This window comes from Erythranthe guttata, chromosome 7 (assembly GCF_056151865.1).
Source record: "Erythranthe guttata isolate IM_541 chromosome 7, IM_541, whole genome shotgun sequence".
NCBI classification, from domain to species: domain Eukaryota; kingdom Viridiplantae; phylum Streptophyta; class Magnoliopsida; order Lamiales; family Phrymaceae; genus Erythranthe; species Erythranthe guttata.
Window position 1 is genome coordinate 12,465,884 of NC_142539.1, and position 19,937 is coordinate 12,485,820.

General features: G+C 38.4%; 1 protein-coding gene across 1 annotated transcript; it reads right to left on the reverse strand.

Moving 5' to 3' along the window:
- Positions 1–6,228: 6,228 nt before the first annotated feature.
- Positions 6,229–7,829, reverse strand: LOC148769719 (uncharacterized). Its single transcript, XM_088820419.1, has 5 exons — positions 7,760–7,829; positions 7,439–7,571; positions 7,127–7,293; positions 6,673–6,949; positions 6,229–6,573 (listed from the first exon to the last, which is right to left on the reverse strand). The coding sequence occupies exons 1-5, from the start codon at positions 7,791–7,793 to the stop codon at positions 6,255–6,257; spliced, it is 930 nt and encodes a 309-aa protein (XP_088676545.1). The 5' UTR covers positions 7,794–7,829; the 3' UTR covers positions 6,229–6,254.
- Between the last annotated feature and the right edge of the window lie 12,108 nt (positions 7,830–19,937).

The window sequence follows — 19,937 nt, forward strand, 5'->3', positions numbered from 1 at the left end:
TCATGTGGACAAGGAGAAACACTTGCAGTTTAAGCTCGTACTGAAGGAGCATTTGACTTGAATTTATAGATATTTTATGCTCGTATCAAGGAGCCTTGACTTGATTTCGATATATAGATAGTTTATGCTCGTATCGAGGAGCCTTGACTTGATTTGGATATATAGATAGTTTATGCTCGTATCAAGGAGCCTTGACTTGATATGTATAGATAGTTTATGCTCGTATCAAGGAGCCTTGACTTGATTTAGATATATAGATAGTTTATGCTCGTATCAAGGAGCCTTGACTTGATTTGTATATGTAGATAGTTTATGCTCGTATCAAGGAGCCTTGACTTGATTTGGATATATAGATAGTTTATACTCGTATCAAGGAGCCTTGACTTGATTTGAATATGTAGATAGTTTATGCTCGTATCAAGGAGCCTTGACTTGACTTGGATATGTAGATAGTTTATGCTCGTATCAAGGAGCCTTGACTTGACTTGGATATGTAGATAGTTTATACTCGTATCAAGGAGCCTTGATTTGACTTGGATATGTAGATAGTTTATGCTCGTATCAAGGAGCCTTGATTTGATTTGGATATGTAGATAGTTTATGCTCGTATCAAGGATCCTTGACTTGACTTGGATATGTAGATAGTTTATGCTCGTATCAAGGAGCCTTGACTTGACTTGGATATGTAGATAGTTTATGCTCGTATCAAGGAGCTTTGATTTGATTTGAACTTGTAGACCTTTTAAACTCGTGTCATGGAGTGCTTTATTTGATTTGGACATGTAGACCTTTTAAACTCGTGTCAAGGAGAGCTTCACTTGATTTGGACATGTAGACCTTTTAAACTCGTGTCAAGGAGTGTTTGATTCGGACATGTAGACCTTTTCAACTCGTGTCAAGGAGTATTTCGTTTGATTTGGATATATAGACCTTTTAAACTCGTGTCAAGGAGTGTTTCACTTGATTTGGACTTCTAGACCTTTTCAACTCATGTCAAGGAGTATTTCACTTGATTTGACTTGTCACATTGCATAGGATGTTGTTTCTTCAAAAGACTTGCCCCCATCCTCATGATCTTCTTGTTCTTCTTCAACATGTTCTTCTTTGAGCTGATACGACTTTTGGAATGAAGGTTCTTCGACTTCATTTGCACTTATGCTCAATTCCATATCATGTGCTCGAGTGGCCAACTCTTCAAAACTTTTAGGTTGAATTCCTTGAAGGATATATCGGAGTCCCCATTGCATTCCTTGGATGCACAGTTCAATAGTTGATGTCTCAGGCAGTCGATCCTTGCAATTAAGACCCAAATTTCTCCAACGGTTGATGTAGTGGATTACAGGTTCCTTCTTCCATTGGCGGGAATTGGTGAGCTCAATCATGTTGACTGTTCTTCGAGTGCTGTAAAAGCGGTTGAGAAATTCTTCCTCCAAGTGCTTCCAACTATCAATGGAGTTTGCCCCCAAATCAATGTACCAATCAAACGCGTTGTCTTTGAGCGATCGAACGAATTGCTTGACGAGGTGATCTCCATATGTCCCGGCATCATTGCAAGTCTCGACGAAGTGTGCCACATGTTGCTTGGGGTTGCCTTTGCCGTCAAATTGTTGAAACTTTGGAGGTATATAGCCCATTGGCATCCTTAGATCATCAATCCTTTGCGTGTATGGCTTGACATAGGTTGACGGAGACTTCGAGCTTCCTTCCAACTTGTCTTTGATGGTTCCACTGATCAGCGTCATCACTTGATCTACATGAATCATCCCTTCTGGAGAAACTTGAAGTTCTTGAGCTGGAGCCTTCTCGTTTTCAACTGGTTGTTGCTTTGTGGATGTCTCGACTTCGTCTTGAACCTCTATCTGATTCTCCACAGCTTGACTAGCATCGGCTTTGTCCATCTTGTTGATCAACTCGGCAATTTGAGAATCTCGTTGTTGAACATGCTTTGTGAGTCCCTCAATGGCCTTTGTCAAACTTGCAAGTTGGTCCTCCATGGTTGTAGCGTTTGTTGTCATGACGGATGCCACCTCTGAGTAGCTTGATGTTGAACGAGGCGTGGGCTGTGAAATCTCTCGTTTTGAACCTTCCACGTCTGCGCTTGTGTTGACAAGAGGTGGTAAGCCTTTCTGAATGGTTTGAGGCATCGAGTTAGTCTCGGAGGATGCTTGCAGCTTCTGGGCCATACTCCTTGCACCTAAGCCCACACTTGATGAATCCGAAGTAGCAATCTTCATTGTGAACGTAGAGCAGTCACTGCAACACTTCGAGGATCTTCGAGAGAGAGAGAGAAGAGATGAGAGGTAGAGATGTCCCACCGGGCGTGCCAAAATTTGTAGCAACAAAATCTTATCTGCGATTTAGACAAACAAGAAAAACTTGCACAAAGATAATTTTATTGAATTAAAATAAAAAATTGCGGGTTACAAACTCTAATTTACTCCTTTGATTCTTCTCTCAAGAACAATATGCGTTTGACTTTGAATTTCGGAGTCGGGTCGTTGACTTGATCTTCTCCGGATTTGATTTGGATTTGAATAACGTCTTCCATGGGTCTTGCGACTTGAATCTCGGATCGAACGCTGAACTTTGACGGGTTTTGACTTGAAGATCTTGGAGTTCTTGATGGATTTGACCCTTCAATCTTCCTTCGATCTTGATTTGTTGAACTTTGACGGGTTTTGACTTGAAGATCTTGGAGTTCTTGATGGATTTGGCCCTTCAATCTTGATTTGTTGAAGAACGCCCTCGATTTGATGAAGAACGCCTTGAATTTGTTGAAGAACGCCCTCGATTTGATGAAGAACGCCTTGAATTTGTTGAAGAATGACTTGAATATTGTAGAGAGAATTTTCTCCTACGTTTTTTCTTCTTCTTGAGTTGTGTCTTGAATTGTGTAGGGAGGGTCCCTATTTATAGTGGTAGAATAAGAGTCCTACTTAAAGTCTACTTGATGACGTGGCGCGATTTGATTGGCTCTATTTAAATTGATATTTATCTCTTATAACTTGGAAGAGAAGAAATAATCCTATTGGCCAATAATTAATTGATAATTATCTCCATAACTTATTTTCAAAGATAAATTATAATTTAATTTAGACAAAATTTAATTGGCTAATTTAATTAACCAATTAATTAATTTTATGCGTCTACAAAGGGTTTCCTTTTTATGCGGTGGGGATGAAATAAAAAGTTGGTTTCTACGGCGTCAACGTGCGTGCGCCGGAGAGTGGAAAGATTCGCCAGAATATTCCCTCCAGGTGGTTATGTGCGTCAAAAATGAATGTTTGGGTGCCGTCGTGCAACTTTTTTTAGTTGAGGTGCGAAAGTGCAAAAACGGGCAAAGTCTAGGTGGGAAAATGCTATTAACCCTTAAAAAAAAAAGTATTATATGTTTTGAAATTTAATACACAAAATAATTGATGTTTGAGGCGCAAGTGTTTCAATTCATATTTAATTATTAAATATGCTATACTTCAAAAATTTCAAATCATGTCGCTAATTGGAGAAGTAGCGCGGAGGGACAAGATTAGAACCCTACATCTCTACTGTAATAGTTGATGCTATGTACCAACTCTCCTAATGATGGTTGGTCAATGAGCTTATTTATAGTTGTTTGTGAGCTCGAAAATCGGCACGCGAGTTTTTTTTCGTTTATTTGAATATAATTAATATAAAATTTTATAATAAATTCATATAAGTAATCAACAAAATAAAATACAATTCATTTTTCTTTTTTGAATTTTATATTAAAATTTATAGTAGTCTAATAATATTAATAAACGAAATACATAAAATGGGCCCATGCTCGAGCTCAAACTCAAAATATAAAACTCGAAGAGCACGAGCTCGAGTTCGAGCTCGCCAAAACAGCCAGGACCCCTATTCTTGCCGTAATGCTCTTCTTTTAAATTAGGAAAATTTGTTGATCAATAGCGTTGTAATTTATAACATGATACCTCCTGAATCTTTATTAGATTTTTTTACGTTGGTTATTTCTTAAAACGCAAGATATAAAATTAAAAATAGGGGTAATGGCAAATAGGCCCATGACAAAGGCACTTAATTAAAAGAGGGACATCCAACTTTTTTGTCTATCAAATAAATCCACCCCATTCAAACTTATTTGCGAATAAGGAAAATCCTTTTATATATACCAAAATTACCCCCAATTCAACTTCAATTTCATGATTTACACCCCAATTTAGCCCAATTTCATCAATTAACCAATTTTAACCCTAATTTCAATTTCGACCCCAATTTTAACCCTAATTCTTATCAATTCCACCAATTATGCTCTAACTTCCTTAATATTACACATTGACCCCAGATTTAAACAAATATATCACATTAACCCCCCAATTTTTTTTTTCAGAAAATTTTTTTTTTCTGAAATGTTTCTTTTTCGGCCAGATTCCGGCGTTGACTTTTTTTTTTTTATAATTTTTTTTAATTAATATTACTGTCTTGGCTGCTAAATTACTGTCTCGGGCAGTTATTTAACTGCCAGAGACAGTAATTTAGCTGTTAATTGATTTTTTTTTTCTTCAAAAATATTTTAATTAATATTACTGTATTCGTTGCTAAATTACTGTCTCCATAAGTTATTTAACTGTTGAAGACAGTGATTTAACTGTTAATTGACTTTTTTATTCTTAAAAAAAATATTTTTAATTAATATTACTGTATTCGTTTGCTAAATTACTGTCTCCAGCAGTTATTTAACTGTTGGAGACAGTAATTTAACTGTTTTAGACAATAATATTAATAATATTACTGTTCGAAAAAATAATATTCATAATATTACTGTTCGGAAAAAATAATATTCATAATATTACTGTCCCAAACAGTAATATTACTGTCTGAGACAGTAATTTAGTAGCTAAAACAGTAATATTAATTAAAATATTTTTTTCTTCTAAGAAAAAAAATTCAAAAAAAAAAAAAAAAGTCAACGCCGGAATCTGGACATTTCAGAAAAAAAAATTATTTTCTGAAAAAAAAAGTTTTGGGGGTTAATGTGATATATTTGCTTAAATCCGGGGTCAATGTGTAATATTAAGAAAGTTAGATCATAATGGGTGGAATTGATAAGAATTATATTATTGATGGTATTTTAGACTAAAGACATGGGGAAGGGCTTAATTGAGAGACTGTTTTTTTTGTGGACCAAAATGCATTTAAGTCCCATGTAATGGGCCTTTTTGCCATTTGCCCTTAAAAATAAGGTTCGTTGAGGGCCTAACTTAATTGCAATCATACCCAGACTTCTTCAAACTCGCTTCTCTCTCTACAACGAATCCCCATCCATGACTTCTCAAAACTTCCGACCGTTTCACTCTGCTCGAAACACAACCAAAATAACTTTAGTCCTATTTCACTCGACCTTTGAATTTTAGCCGCCGTTTAATGATGTACCTAACAAACTTGTAGAAATTTATTTATATGGACACTTCAAAATTATAAATGCTCTTCTAATTTGGTTTATAGATGTATCGTCTCGCATTATTAAAGTTCTACCAATGGTAAGTTACATGTTGAATTTATAAATTTCCAAGCGTTAACATAAGGAAAACATGTCAAGTTTATTTGTCACGTCATAAAATTAAAAATCATGCAAAATAGGACTAAAACTACTATATTTGCAAAGTTATTGCACGTAAAACTGAAACATTAATTTAGAGGACTAAATTCTTAAATAAGCCAACATAGAGGACCAAAACTACAATTTTCCCTATATTTTTTACCCTAATCGAAGTTTTGATTTTATTTTGTTGTTTAACTCTTCTTTTTGTAACATAAATAATTGATTATTATTTTATCCTATGTTAAATCTCACAAGTGGTCCACGTGGATAAAAAAAACAACATAACAAATGGCTCGAGTATATATTTTCTCCTTATGTACGGTGTATTCATACATACTCTGAATTTCGTTTTCGAACTACACTTTTTTCACCCACGGTATTACTAGGGTTTTTTTTTTATTTTTTATTTTTTATAGTGGTATTCGTGATTGAAATACTAATATTCGGCCTGTCCTTGCTAAAATTGTTGTGCTAAATGCTTTTTTGCTATTATTATGTGATTTTTTTAATTATATATATATATATATATATATATATATATATATATATATATATATATATATATATATATATAGATATATATAGATATAGAGAGAGAGAGAGAGAGAGAGAGAGAGAGAGAGAGATGAATGATGTGCAGTTAATAAATATTCCATGATAGGGGAGATTATTATGCCACATCTTTGAGAGATGAGATTTCAAGTTGCAGAATACAAGAGTCATTCACAATGAATCCCTTTTTAGGATCTTTCATAGTTTCAATCTCAATGAAATCATACCATCCCAGCCGAAAATTGGAGAAAATTGTAAACAAGTAATCTTCTGCATGAAAAACAAGTTTAGTATATGATTTCTTGTATTCATGATCAAAAACCTGGTCTTTCATACGTGCTGTAAAACATGCTTCCACTGTTTCACGACCGAGATACCACAGACGGATGCCAACGTGGGTGCCAACACCTAGTCCTTTCGGGCAAAGACTAATCTGCCTTCATTTATCAATAGAAATACTCATGTCAACAATGGAATAAGTGCAAGAATATAACACACATAGTTCCAAAATAAATAAATTAAAAAAAGCATAGTACCATTTTCCGCCTCCAGCATAGAATGTCTCAGATCTCCAAGCATAGCCGATTTTGGAGTAGTTTGGAATAATCCAATCACGTTTGTAAGGAATGTCAACATTTCTTAAAGACACGAATTGAGTGATTGCTTCTTTTTTAGCCACAAAAATCTCAGCGCCAAACACACATGACTTGTCACCGATTACATATCCATTTGATGGATCTGTCAGACTTTCCTTTGATATAAATTTTGAAAATCCCCATTTGGACTTCGTTCCTAGGAAACGTCTTGTTCTTCCTGTCACATATATATGCAACAGTACAACCTCGATAAATTAATAACCTCAATTAAATAACATGAGTTTCGTCTCGGTCCCGACTCGGTTTTATTATAAATACTAGTTTTGCAACTTATATAAACTAATTGTGATCATATACAGTTCAATTGTAATTAGCTAGAGAACAAGAATAGTACCTAGTGAAGAAAGATACTTGCCGGAAATATGATTAAAGAGAAAGATACTGAACACAGCATTGACCTCCACAGGTTGAGAACATGTGTCTACCATAGCCAAATATACAGAAACATAGCCGCTATCTTTTCCGATATTGTCGTCTCCATTAGGATAGATTATTAGTTTCCTGTACAAGTTCAACCATCTTTCATTACTGTTTGATTTTATCAAGCAACAATTGTGTAATATATACATTAAGATTAAGCTGTTAGTGAAATGTATCATTTAATATTAATATCTTCAATACTCAAAAGCGTTAGTATACACAATACCACTTATATTCCCCAGCCGCAAATTCCTTCGTTTCGTATTTCTCAATTTGATACTTTTCAAATAAGGAGAATGATTCAATCTTAACCAACAAATGTGCAGGTGGTGCCTCTCTTGTTTCCATTCTGCTGAATTCTGCAGATTTAAGCAATATATACTAATTTTTTTACTACACATATATATATATATATATATATATATATATATATATATATATATATATATATATATATATATATATATATATATATATATATATATATAGATAATGAGAAAGAAAAGAAAAGAAATAATTAGTTTTGTGAATATCATATAATACATACCATGAAATTCTGGTAACACTGGTATCACAGACATAATGATTCAATCTTTTCTAGTTTGTTTAATTTGTTTAGTAAGAATTATAATGAGGTTCTTTGTCACATTTTATACTAATAATGTACCATATGACATTTTGTTTATTGCCTATAAGTTATATCGTATTGTTGCAATTATGACAAAGTCAATGGTATCTTTTGACAAGTTCAAATCACAAGTTGAAAAACTTGATGTTGACAAGTTTCAAAATTCGATATGAATACTAAGTCTCAAAGAAGGTGCAACTACTTTACATGTTTAATTTAGTTTAGGGTTAATAGCATTTCGCCACCTGGACTTTGCCCGTTTTTGCACTTTACCATCTTAACTAAAAAAAGTTGCAAATGCCCACCCAAACTCAATTTTTTGACGCACATAACCACCTAAGGGGAATATTCCGGCGAATATTCTCATTTTTCAATGCACGCACGATGCACATGCGAAAGTACAAGGGTTTTTTCGTTTTTTTACTTGAAAATATTATAAGGGGTGAAATTGAAAGTACCAGGGACTCAATTGAACTTAATTTGAAACTTTCACAACTTCCACCCATATCTTCTTCGTCTCCCTCTTGCTGCAAAACAGGGGAATCAGGATATTTCACACCACCGCCACCAACATCTCTCTCCACCGCCGTACCACCACCTGAAATTATCATATCAAATTGCTAAAAATTCAATATGAAAAATCCCTTATCTCAAAAGAAAAAGAAAAAGAAAAAGAAAAAGAAAAAGAAAAGAAAAAAAAGGGAAAGAGAAAAGGCCTGCTCCGTCTTCTTCCTCTCTCCGGCACCGCATCACCACCACCACATCTGCTCCGCCGCCGCACCACCACCACCTCCACCACAACCAAATCTGCCACCTATACTAACGCCTAAGCCTCCACCGACTCCACCTTCAATTCCTCCACTGTCACCTCCAACTCCACCACCAATTCTTCCACCAACACCTCGTCCAAATGTCCAACTCCTCCGGCTGTACCCAAAACCCCTCGCGACGCCGCCGCAGCTAATTTCTTCTCTAAAACCACCACCACCAAATCTGCTGGCGGCAGATTTAAGAGTACAAATCCCCTCACATTCAATTAGTGAATTTGGAAAGAATCACCGCCGGATTATGTGAGGCTAGGCATCACCGCCAATCGACGGCGATATGGATGGTGCAGAGTTTTTCTCATCCGGTGAATGGGAGGTTTATGTCCTCTATTTGCGGTGGGCCGCGAAGCAGAGGCGGCGGAGGGCTGCGAAGCAGAGTTAGCAGACGATAAAGGGTCGCGAGGCAGGCAACCGGCGAATTAGAGGCGGCAGACGGCGAATAAGAGGCGGCGGGCGGCGGACGGCGGTGGGCTGAAGAAGGCCGAAGAGTAATTAATTTCGAATTTGTGAAAGTTTCAAATTAAGTTCAATTGAGTCCCTGGTACTTTCAATTTCACCCCTTATAATATTTTCAAGTAAAAAGACGAAAAAGCCCTTGTACTTTCGCTTGTGCATCGCGCGTGCGTTGAAAAATGAGAATATTCGCCGGAATATTCCCCTTAGGTGGTTATGTGCGTCAAAAAATCGAGTTTGGGTGGGCGCTTGCAACTTTTTTTAGTTAAGGTGGTAAAGTGCAAAAACGGGCAAAGTCCAGGTGGCGAAATGCTATTAACCCTTTAGTTTATGTGAAGAATAAAGTTTGAGGATTAAAATTTAAATAGGAAATATACAGTCTTCGTCCTCCACATTAATTAGCATCGATTTCACATTTGATCCCTCAGGTTCACAAAAAAATACATTTGGTCCCTCGTCATGTTTCAAAAATTCAACACTTTTAGTCATTTCTGTCAATTTTCCGTTAAAACTAACGGAATCAAACTTGTGCCCATCATTGAGTTAGCTGACAGACTAACGGTAAAGTGACGAAAATGACCAATAGCGTTAAATTATTTAAAACATGAGGGACCAAATGTCTTGTTTGTGAACATAGGGGACCAAATGTGAAATCAATGCAAATTTGAGGGATGCAAATTATAATTTTCCCAAATTTAAATATAATACAATATTAAGTTATTTGACATTAGAGTTTTTGTGTTAATTAATTAAATGCAAGTGAAAGCAAGAGTATAATTATTGTATAAGAAGAGTGGAAATTAAACCATTTTAAAACTACAAGTCTTGGCATGAAAGTTTAATCCTAACACGTTAGAGAATCCAATGCTCAATCAATGACAATGAAATGGGAAAATAAATTGCTATAAAACTACAAGTCTTTAGTTGTCACATGAAAGTTTAATCCTAGCACGGTAAGTTTAATACTACAAAATATAATTGTAGTATTAAAAAAATAAAAAATAAATAAAATGGTGCAAATGTCTCCCAAGTTTAGAGAAGTTTGAAATCTTCAAATCACACAAATACCGACCTTCAATCACGGTCTATGTGGCGCGGAAACTTCAACTCTATAATATTTTTGCGTTTCAGAAAGGTTTCGTGTCCGATACTCGATGACACATGTTTGACATCTTATGAATTTTGGAATTTCTAGAAAGTTAAAAACACGTTGTTGGGTGCTAAATACCAACACGCAAGTGTACGTATCGCAAACAAGTAGTAAAGTAGACTCGTGAGAGTCGGATGTCGATCCCACAGGGAATACGCAAATTATTTAATCCTAAGTACCAAATCTTAACAATTGTGATTTTTATCCAGCCTACGCAGGTTTGTCAAATTAATTAACTAAATAAATTAAACGAATTAAGAAAGCAAGTAATCACGAGAAAATATCAATAATAAACGGATCTAGGATTTTATCTTCCCCCTATGCGATAATTCTTCACCCAATTAATCTCCTATCATGCAAGTTACGATTCCCGATTATTAACCCAAGACACGAAATTATTCATAACCAGCTGTCGCTGCGCTATAAACCTATTATTCATAACAGATTCACTATATGTCTATGCAAACCTAGTATAAATAAAGCATTAAATAACAAGTCTCGCAAACGGCTACCTAAGGTATTATCTGTATGTCTACGATAATACATGCAATCAACACACGCATTCGGTGAAAAACTACTCGAAGGCTCTTCTATCCCTGTTCTAATTATTAAAACGATCTGTCAATCAATTCTAACAATAACAAATAGTAACATAAGTTAGCTACGCTCATGCACTAAATAAGATCAAGATAGAAGAAATAATCGAAGAATTAAACTTGCATAAAAGTCGAAAAAGAGGTTCGAATCACCACATAGGGTTCCAATAAAATCCTAGAATAAAAACTTAGCTACTCATGTTCGTAACGAAAAGCATAATAAAAATACGGAAATTCATAAAAATCAGAAAAGAAAAGGAAAAAGGAAACTAGGATGAAGATTCGTCAAGTCTTCGTCTTCGTTCTCTTGCTCCTCGATTGCGTGTAGAAACGATAAAAACTCCAAATAAAAAAAAAAGGTAAAAGATTCAAAAGATAGGTTTAATTGTGTGCTTGTGGCCTTTAAATAGGGTGCAAAAGTCTAATAGGGCGGGTTTCCTTGTATAATTGAGTTCCCTTCACTGCGCCATCACGTCCACCCGGACGGCCGTGTGAGATTACGCTTTAAAATCCGCACGGCCGTGCGGTCTTTAATTCTGCAGAAATCTGATTTTTTCACTTTTGGCCCACTTTTTCTCTGAATTTGCAGTTTTCACCCCAAAAGTTGTCAATTCTTCAATTTGCACCTAAAATACAAATAATAACCAAATTAAGCACCAATTATCGTAAAAACACACCAAAAGCTCTAATTAAAAGGTATAATTAAGTGTATAAATATACACTTAACACACCCCCAAACTTGAACTTTTGCTTGTCCTCAAGTAAAATCAAATTAATAGCACAAAACAAAACCATACATCTCATTACATAGATCGATGGGTCAACCTCGCGTTTTCAGAACTTGCAATTATGATGACAATTCATAGGTATTCACAAGCTTAACATTCAACGGTACTTAGTCACTCACTATTACCAAAAACCACAAATCATACAATTGCTTCAAGTATCCAATATTTGCAAGTTAAAGATAGAAAGAATTTATACTTACATGCATATATTTGACTCCAAATACTCACCAAATTATTTTACTCAACTAATATTGAACAATAAGTTATTGGGATCATTGGGGCTTTGTGGCTTTCAATTGTTAGGCTCTTTGGTCCGAGGTAGGTAATATGGGAATGTGTGGCTAATTTTCTTGAATTGAGGTGATTTCGCCAAAATTTGAAAGATAGGCGTTTGAAACAATGAATTCACCTCTAGGGACTTTAAGAAACTCGATTCTCCAAAATTCACACGTCACACTTTTGCCTTGAGGCAATGACTCGAGTTTTCAACACAATTCAACAACTAGTCCTTATTTCTCCCTTACAATCTATTCTTCTTCTTCTATTTTTTTTTTTTTTTTTTTTTTTTTTTTTTTTTTTTCGAATTGAAGAACTTAGATACATATATACGAAGATGCACATATATATCTGTTATTATTATTATTATTATTATTATTTTTTTTTTTTTTTTTTTTTTTTTTTCCGAAGAAGAAGAAAGATCTTATAAGCATTTTTTCGACCGACCTCCAAGGGATGATTATTCAGAAATCTCCACTTTTCTACCTTCTACACAATGGCTAAAAGAAAGAACACCTTTTCTCCGAGGCTCAAATCAAGGTTCTAAGGATAATTTGATAAAGGGTAGGCTTGAAAGGCTCAAACGGTTCAAAGACGGCCCAAATCATATCCCAAATCACTTACTCTCAACACTTCGTATCATAAATGTCCTAAGGTGAGATTTAAAACCGAACAAAGCATGATTGAGCACAAATAAATTCCAAATTTAAAATGCAAAACATTCAACCAAAGCAATGCACAAAGTGTGATTCCTAGCAATAATTCATTTCTACGTTCCGTTGAATCGAAAGCTAAACAAATATCTACTCCTTTTCAACATAAAACAAGCAATTTCATCATCAAACATTGACCATCTCCCATCATCGTAATTCATCGATGCATCAATTTTTTTTTTTTTTTTTTTTTTTTTTTTTTTTTTATAAAAACGAAAATAATAAAACGGCAACTAAAACAAAAACTAACGCATGCAAAATAAAAACAATAAAACACAAATAAAGCGCACATAAATGAAAACAAGTAATCAACCACCCCCAAACTTAAAATTCACATTGCCCTCAATGTGATTCGCCCGAAGTTTAAGGATAGAAAACACCTGTTTTTTAAGCGTCGGGACCATCGCCGGGTTGCTCGCCAACTCCACCTTGCGCATGAGCATCACCATCTCCTTCATCATCCGAAAGCTCGGGTACCGGCTCAAGAATCGGTGCGGGCAACGGAGCCGGCTCGGCGCACTCGGGATTGCCGCACGCCAAATATCGCACAATGGCTTGGAGCATCTTCCCCGACCACCGTTGGAGGGATTCGATCGTGCTCACCTTGTGTTCCACCGTGGCAAGCCGATTTCTTGTGATCACCAACTCACGCTCCATTTGTCTTTGAAATCGCCGGTCCGAACTTGTGCTTGGACCCTCGGGAGGAGCGATTGGTTGGTGCTCGACGGGTTGCTCGCCATCTTGGATGGGTGCCTTGTATTGCCGGGCCGCAAGGTCATTCATCGGATTCCGAATTGATGTGAAAATGTCCGTCGGTTTGGTTGGGACCTTCGCCTTCTTGCATAAGCCGGTAATGAGGCAAGGGAAATAAAACCCCTTGGAGTTGTTGACCATGGAAGTCCAAAATCGGCCGGATATGATTACGCCAATGTTGATCGGGGTGCCCTTGAGGATGTAGTATGCCAAAGCGCACCGTTCGGGGTCCACGCGAGTCCACGAGCGGGTGGGAATGAGGTTGGCACAAATGAACGTAAGGCACGCCTTGCCTACTTGGTTGATGCATTTCCACTCTAACTCGTACTTTTCTTCGGTTGATAGTTCGGACCAAATGGGGGGTCCATCGCACAACACCTCGGCGATTTGATCTCGTGTGACCGCAAGTTGCATTTGCCCCCAATTGAATGGTGTCATGTGTCGGAGGTGATAGAAAGAATTGATTGCGTAGGCACCCCACTCGACCCTCTTGCCTCGAACCGTGCTCAAGTTCCGCTCCTCTGTGAGGTGGATATGGTTGTTGGCGTAAAACTCGCGGACCAATGATAGGTTGATCGAACCCTCCGGTTCCAATAGTGCTTGCCACCCTCGTCGTAGGAATTCTTGATGTAACGGGGCAAATTGTGGAAGGGTGATCTCGTAGGCACGCTCCGTCACTAGTTTCTTCCCCTTTTGCTTCTCGAAACGAGCACTAGCGCCTTCGACACAAAAAGCGTCGTCGTCGGGGGTCGGAATTTGGTCGGTTTTCTTGCCCTTCCCCTTGCCCTTTGAAGTGCCCTCGCCTTGTGAAGTGCCCTCCCCGTCACGTCCTCGTTTCCCCATAACTTGAGAATGCGTGTGGAATGGATTAGGAGTGGATTGATTTGCAAAATTTCCCCCAAACTTGAGTCGGACAATTCGTCGAACACCTTGTGGGCGTTCTTTTTGGAATGGATTTTTGGAGAAATTTGCACTTTTCTTGAACCCCCCTGCACAAATTAGCAACACACAACTAAGTTTACGTATTATGTGTGTGCAATTGGTGAATTTCTGGTGAAATTTGTCAAGAAAATCGAAAAATTTAAAAATAGGGGGGGGGGGGGGGAGTTCGAAGTGTGAGAAAGGAGGATTTCAAATTGTGAAAATTTGGGTGTGAAAACCCCTCTTTAAACTGCCCGTTTTTTCTTATTCGCACGGCCGTGCGGGATTTTGTGAAGAAATCCGCACGGCCGCACCGTTTGGTGAAATCAGGCAGTAGCGGCTCCTCAACTCGGACGGCCGTGCGGGATTTTGTGCAGCAATCCGCACGGCCGTGCCAAACTCCGGATTTGGGCAGTAGCTGGGTCCGTTTCTCGGACGGCCGTGCGAGACTCCAGGTCTTTTTCTGCACGGCCGTGTGACAAGTTTCGAAAATTCCATTTTAAGGCCCTGAAAAATAAAAACTTCTTATTAGTGCCCCTGAAACTCTTTTTTTTTTTTTTTTTTTTTTTTTTTTTTTTTTAAGCTGAAATAAAATAAAAACTAAAAATTTAAAATAACAAAAAATAAGAAAAACGAAAGCTCGGGTTGCCTCCCGAGAAGCGCTAAGTTTACAGTCTTCAGCCGGACTTTGTCTGCTTCTTTGTTCAAGCTAACGTGACCGAAGTCACTTGGCGATTGAATTCCCCTCCTTGATAATGCTTGAGGCGTTGTCCATTGACCTTGAACGATTTTTCGGTCTCGGGGTCCAATACTTCGACTGCGCCATGCGGAAATACGTCAAGTATAGTAAACGGTCCGGACCATCTTGACTTGAGTTTTCCCGGAAACAACTTTAGACGGGAGTTGTAGAGGAGAACCAATTGCCCCTTTTGAAATTCTCGATGCAATATCTTGTTATCGTGCCAACGCTTGGTTTTCTCCTTGTATACACGATTGCTTTCATATGCATTCAATCGCAATCCGTCGAGCTCGTTGAGTTGCAGCATTCGTTTCTCCTTGCACGCTTCAATATCGAAATTCAGCTTTCTAATTGCCCAAAACGCATTATGCTCCAATTCAACCGGTAGATGACACGCCTTGCCATAAATCAAACGAAACGGTGTCATCCCAAGTGGAGTTTTGTAAGCCGTACGATATGCCCAAAGTGCATCATCCAATTTTCTCGACCAATCTTTCCGGGTAGGACTCACAACCTTTTCGAGGATGTTTTTGATTTCACGATTCGTTACCTCGGCTTGTCCGTTCGTCTGAGGGTGGTATGCCAATGCGACCTTGTGCTTTACTCCATACTTGGCCAAGAGTGCTTCGAATTGTTTATTGCAAAAGTGAGTGCCTCCATCACTAATAATTGCTCGTGGCGTTCCAAAACGAGTGAAAATCTGTCTTTTTAAGAAAGCACAAACCACTGCAGAATCATTAGTAGGAAAGGCGGCCGCCTCAACCCATTTAGATACATAATCGACGGCCACTAAGATGTATAAGTTATTGAATGATGGGACAAAAGGTCCCATAAAATCTATCCCCCATACATCAAAGGGCTCTACTTCGATCATTGTATTTAATGGGAGTTCGTGCCTCCTTGAAATATTACCAACTCGCTGGCATCTGTCACAACTTGAAACAAAATTATAGCAATCTTTAAACAAAGTCGGCCAAAAGAAACCTGATTGAAGCACCTTTCTCGCCGTGCGCTCTCCTCCATAATGTCCTGCATAATCCGAGCCATGGCAGTGGAAAAGTATATCTCTTTGCTCGCTTTCCGGTACACATCTTCGAATGACTAAATCGCTGCATTGTCTAAACAGAAAGGGTTCTTCCCAAAAGTAGAAATTCACATCGTGTAAAAACTTTTTCCGTTGATGAAAAGTGAGCTCGGGTGGTAGTACATGGCTAACTAAATAATTCACAAAATCCGCATACCATGGTACTTCTTGATTATTAATCGCAAGCAATTGTTCATCCGGAAAATTTTCATTAATGCAAATTGGATCTTTGACTTCCGTTTCTAACCTAGATAGGTGATCGGCTACTTGGTTTTCGCTACCCTTACGGTCACGAATTTCCAAGTCGAACTCTTGCAACAATAATACCCACCTAATAAGTCTAGGTTTTGCCTCTTTCTTTTCTATCAAATATTTTAAGGCCGAGTGATCCGTGAAGACAATGACTTTGGTGCCTATAAGATATGATCTAAATTTTTCGAATGCAAAAACAACTGCTAGCAACTCTTTTTCAGTGGTGGTATAATTCAATTGTGCATCGTTGAGAGTTTTACTAGCATAGTAAATTGAATGAAAAATTTTATTCTTTCTTTGACCTAACACGGCACCTACCGCAAAATCGCTGGCATCACACATAAGCTCAAAAGGTTCATTCCAATCGGGCACAACAATAATAGGGGCAGTTACTAACCTTGTTTTCAAGTCGTCGAAGGCTTTGAGGCATTCGTCATTGAAATCGAATTTGATATCCTTCTCCAACAAATTGCACAATGGTTTGGCTACCTTGGAGAAATCTTTGATGAACCGCCTGTAGAATCCCGCATGTCCCAAGAAACTTCGAATTCCCTTTACGGAAATTGGTGGCGGTAGTTTCTCGATTGTCTCGATTTTTGCTCGATCGACTTCTAACCCCTTCTTTGACACCTTGTGTCCTAGCACAATCCCCTCTTGCACCATAAAGTGGCACTTTTCCCAGTTGAGCACCAAGTTTGTTTCTTCACACATGCGAAGAACCTTAGCCAGTATTTGGAGACAAGTGTCATACGTATCACCGAAGACAGAAAAATCATCCATAAAAATTTCAAGACCACATTCAACCATGTCCGTAAAAATTGCCATCATACAACGTTGAAAAGTAGCAGGAGCATTGCACAAACCAAAAGGCATACGTCTAAAAGCAAAGGTACCAAAAGGACAAGTAAAAGTGGTTTTGTCTTGGTCCTCGGGAGCTATGGCAATTTGGTTGTAACCGGAATACCCATCTAAAAAACAATAAAATTCTTGACAAGCTAGCCTATCAAGCATTTGATCAATAAAGGGCAACGGGAAGTGATCTTTTCGAGTGGCTTTATTCAATTTTCTATAATCCATGCAAATTCGCCAACCCGTTACTGTCCTAGAAGGGATTAATTCATTTTTTTCGTTTTTTATAACAGTCATTCCCCCCTTCTTGGGTACACATTGTACCGGACTAACCCACGCACTATCGGAGATAGGAAAAATAATACCTGCGTCTAGCCACTTGATGATTTCTTTCTTCACAACTTCCTTCATGATGGGGTTCAATCGCCTCTGTTGTTCCACCGAAGATTTATGGCTCTCCTCCAATATGATCTTGTGCATGCAAAAAGTTGGACTTATACCCTTGATGTCGGCGATTGTCCATCCAAGTGCTAGCTTATGCTCTCGCAATACCTCCAAAAGTCTCTTTTCCTGTAGACCTGTCAACGATGAGGAAATAATAACAGGTAAGGTCTCATGAGCTCCAAGATACATATATTTTAAATGAGATGGTAAAACTTTAAGCTCAAGTTTCGGAGGTTCGATCACTGAAGGCTTAAAAGTGACAGATAACGGGATCTCCGTCTCCAAACTCTCAAAGCGTGGTCTTGACAGCGGCTTTGCCGAATCCAACCAACATAATTGTTCCGTCACTTCTTCTTCTTCAACTGATGTTCCTACACACAAAGATGCTTCCAACGGATCCGCAATTAAAGGTTCAACAAAATCAAAATTCAATTGATCTAACACATCAAAAGCAAAGCATTCATCAACCTCTTGAGGGTGTTTCATTGTACGGAAAACATCAAATTTAATCGTTTCATCGCCCAAAGACATAGATAAAATTCCGTTATACACATCGATTATAGTTCTACCAGTTCTCAAAAAAGGTCTTCCCAAAATCAAGGGAATTTCTTTATCTTCTTCCATATCAAGAACTACAAAATCTGCAGGAAAAATGAATTTATCTACTTTAACCAACACATCCTTTACTATTCCCTTTGGGTATATGAGTGATCTATCGGCTAACTGTAACGTCACATATACCAATTTTATATCTCCTAATCCCAAACTTTGAAAAACCGAGAAAGGCATGAGATTAATACTAGCACCTAAATCTATGAGAGATTTTGCAAAGAACTTACCTCCGATAGCAACTGGAATCGTAAACTTACCCGGGTCTCCAAGCTTTGGTGGAATTGGGCGCGTAAGAATGGCACTGCATTGTTCGGTTAACGCTATCATCTCATGTTCACCGAATTTTCGTTTCTTTGATACCATGTCTTTCAAAAATTTCACCCAATGAGGCATTAGTTCAAGTGCTCGAGTAAACGGAATATTAATATGTAATTCATTCAATTGCTCAAGAAAACTTTTGTAATACGACTCATTTTTCGCCTTTATCTGGTGTTGAGGATAAGGTACCTGAGGGGTCGGCTTAGGCGCAACGACCCTTTTTTCACCTGGTGAATCTGTCAGAATCTTCGCTTCTTTTTCTTGTTGCTTCTCCCCATCCTTGCTTGTTGCCTTCTTCGTCACTTCTTCTAATTGTCTTCCATTCCTCAAACTTACGGCCTTGCACTGCTCGTTGGTGCCCTTTCGAGGGTCTTCCGTATTGGACGGTAGTGTACCGGCTGGCCTCGCGTTCAATTGGGTCGCAAATTGGCCCATCTGTGTCTCCAAATTTCGAATGGAAGCTTGGGTGGTCGTCATAAATTGGGCCAAAATGTTTGCGAGGTCTCCGCCTTGAGGTGGTGCTTGCGGCTGATTTTGGAATCCGGGTGCTGGTCGTGAATAATTAGGCGGTTGGCCTTGAGGGGGTGCTTGCCTTTGTCCCTGCTGATTTCCTCCCCACCCAAAATTAGGGTGATCCTTCCATCCCGGATTATACGTGTTGAAGTACGGGTTTCTCTGTTGTCGGTTGGCGTCATGCACATAATTTATCGACTCCGTTTCGTCTACGCCTTGATCGGGAGCTTGGACTGCATGGACTTGCTGCGTCTGCAAAGCCGCTACTTGCTTCGATAGCTTCTCCAATTGGGCCGTGATTGCAGTGACTCCGTCTAACTCCAAAATTCCTCCCGTCTTGACTGCTCCGCTATTCGACCGGTCCGATGCTCGCATGTATTTATTTCTGGCGATTCGTTCCAAGAGCTCGTATGCTTCGTCATAGGTCAAGCTCATGAACATACCTCCAGCTGCAGAGTCGAGCACTGTCCTCGAGTTGTCTTGCAGTCCATCGTAAAATATTTGCAGTTGGCGCCACTCTTGTAGTCCGTGATTTGGGCACCTCCTTACTAGCTGCTTGAACCGCTCCCACGTCTCGAATAGTGCTTCACCGGCTTCTTGTATGAAATTTTGAATTTCTCTCCGGATTCTCTCAGTTTTTGTTGGGGAGTTGTATGTGTTCATGAAAAGTTGAGCTAGCTGGGCCCACGACGAGATGGAGTGCGGTGCGCGAGTTTGCAACCATTCTCGGGCTGCTCCTTGTAGGGAGTGCTTGAACAGGCGGAGTTGCAGTGCTTCGGGTGTTACTCCGTTCATCTTGTGCGAGTCAC

Coding starts and splice junctions, on each gene's coding strand:
- LOC148769719 (XM_088820419.1), bottom strand. CDS start 7,793: ATGTCTGTGATACCAGTGTTACCAGAATTTCATG. Junction 7,572..7,759: donor AGTGTTACCAGAATTTCATG/GTATGTATTATA, acceptor TTAAATCTGCAG/AATTCAGCAGAATGGAAACA. Junction 6,950..7,126: donor CAAGTATCTTTCTTCACTAG/GTACTATTCTTG, acceptor TATATGTGACAG/GAAGAACAAGACGTTTCCTA.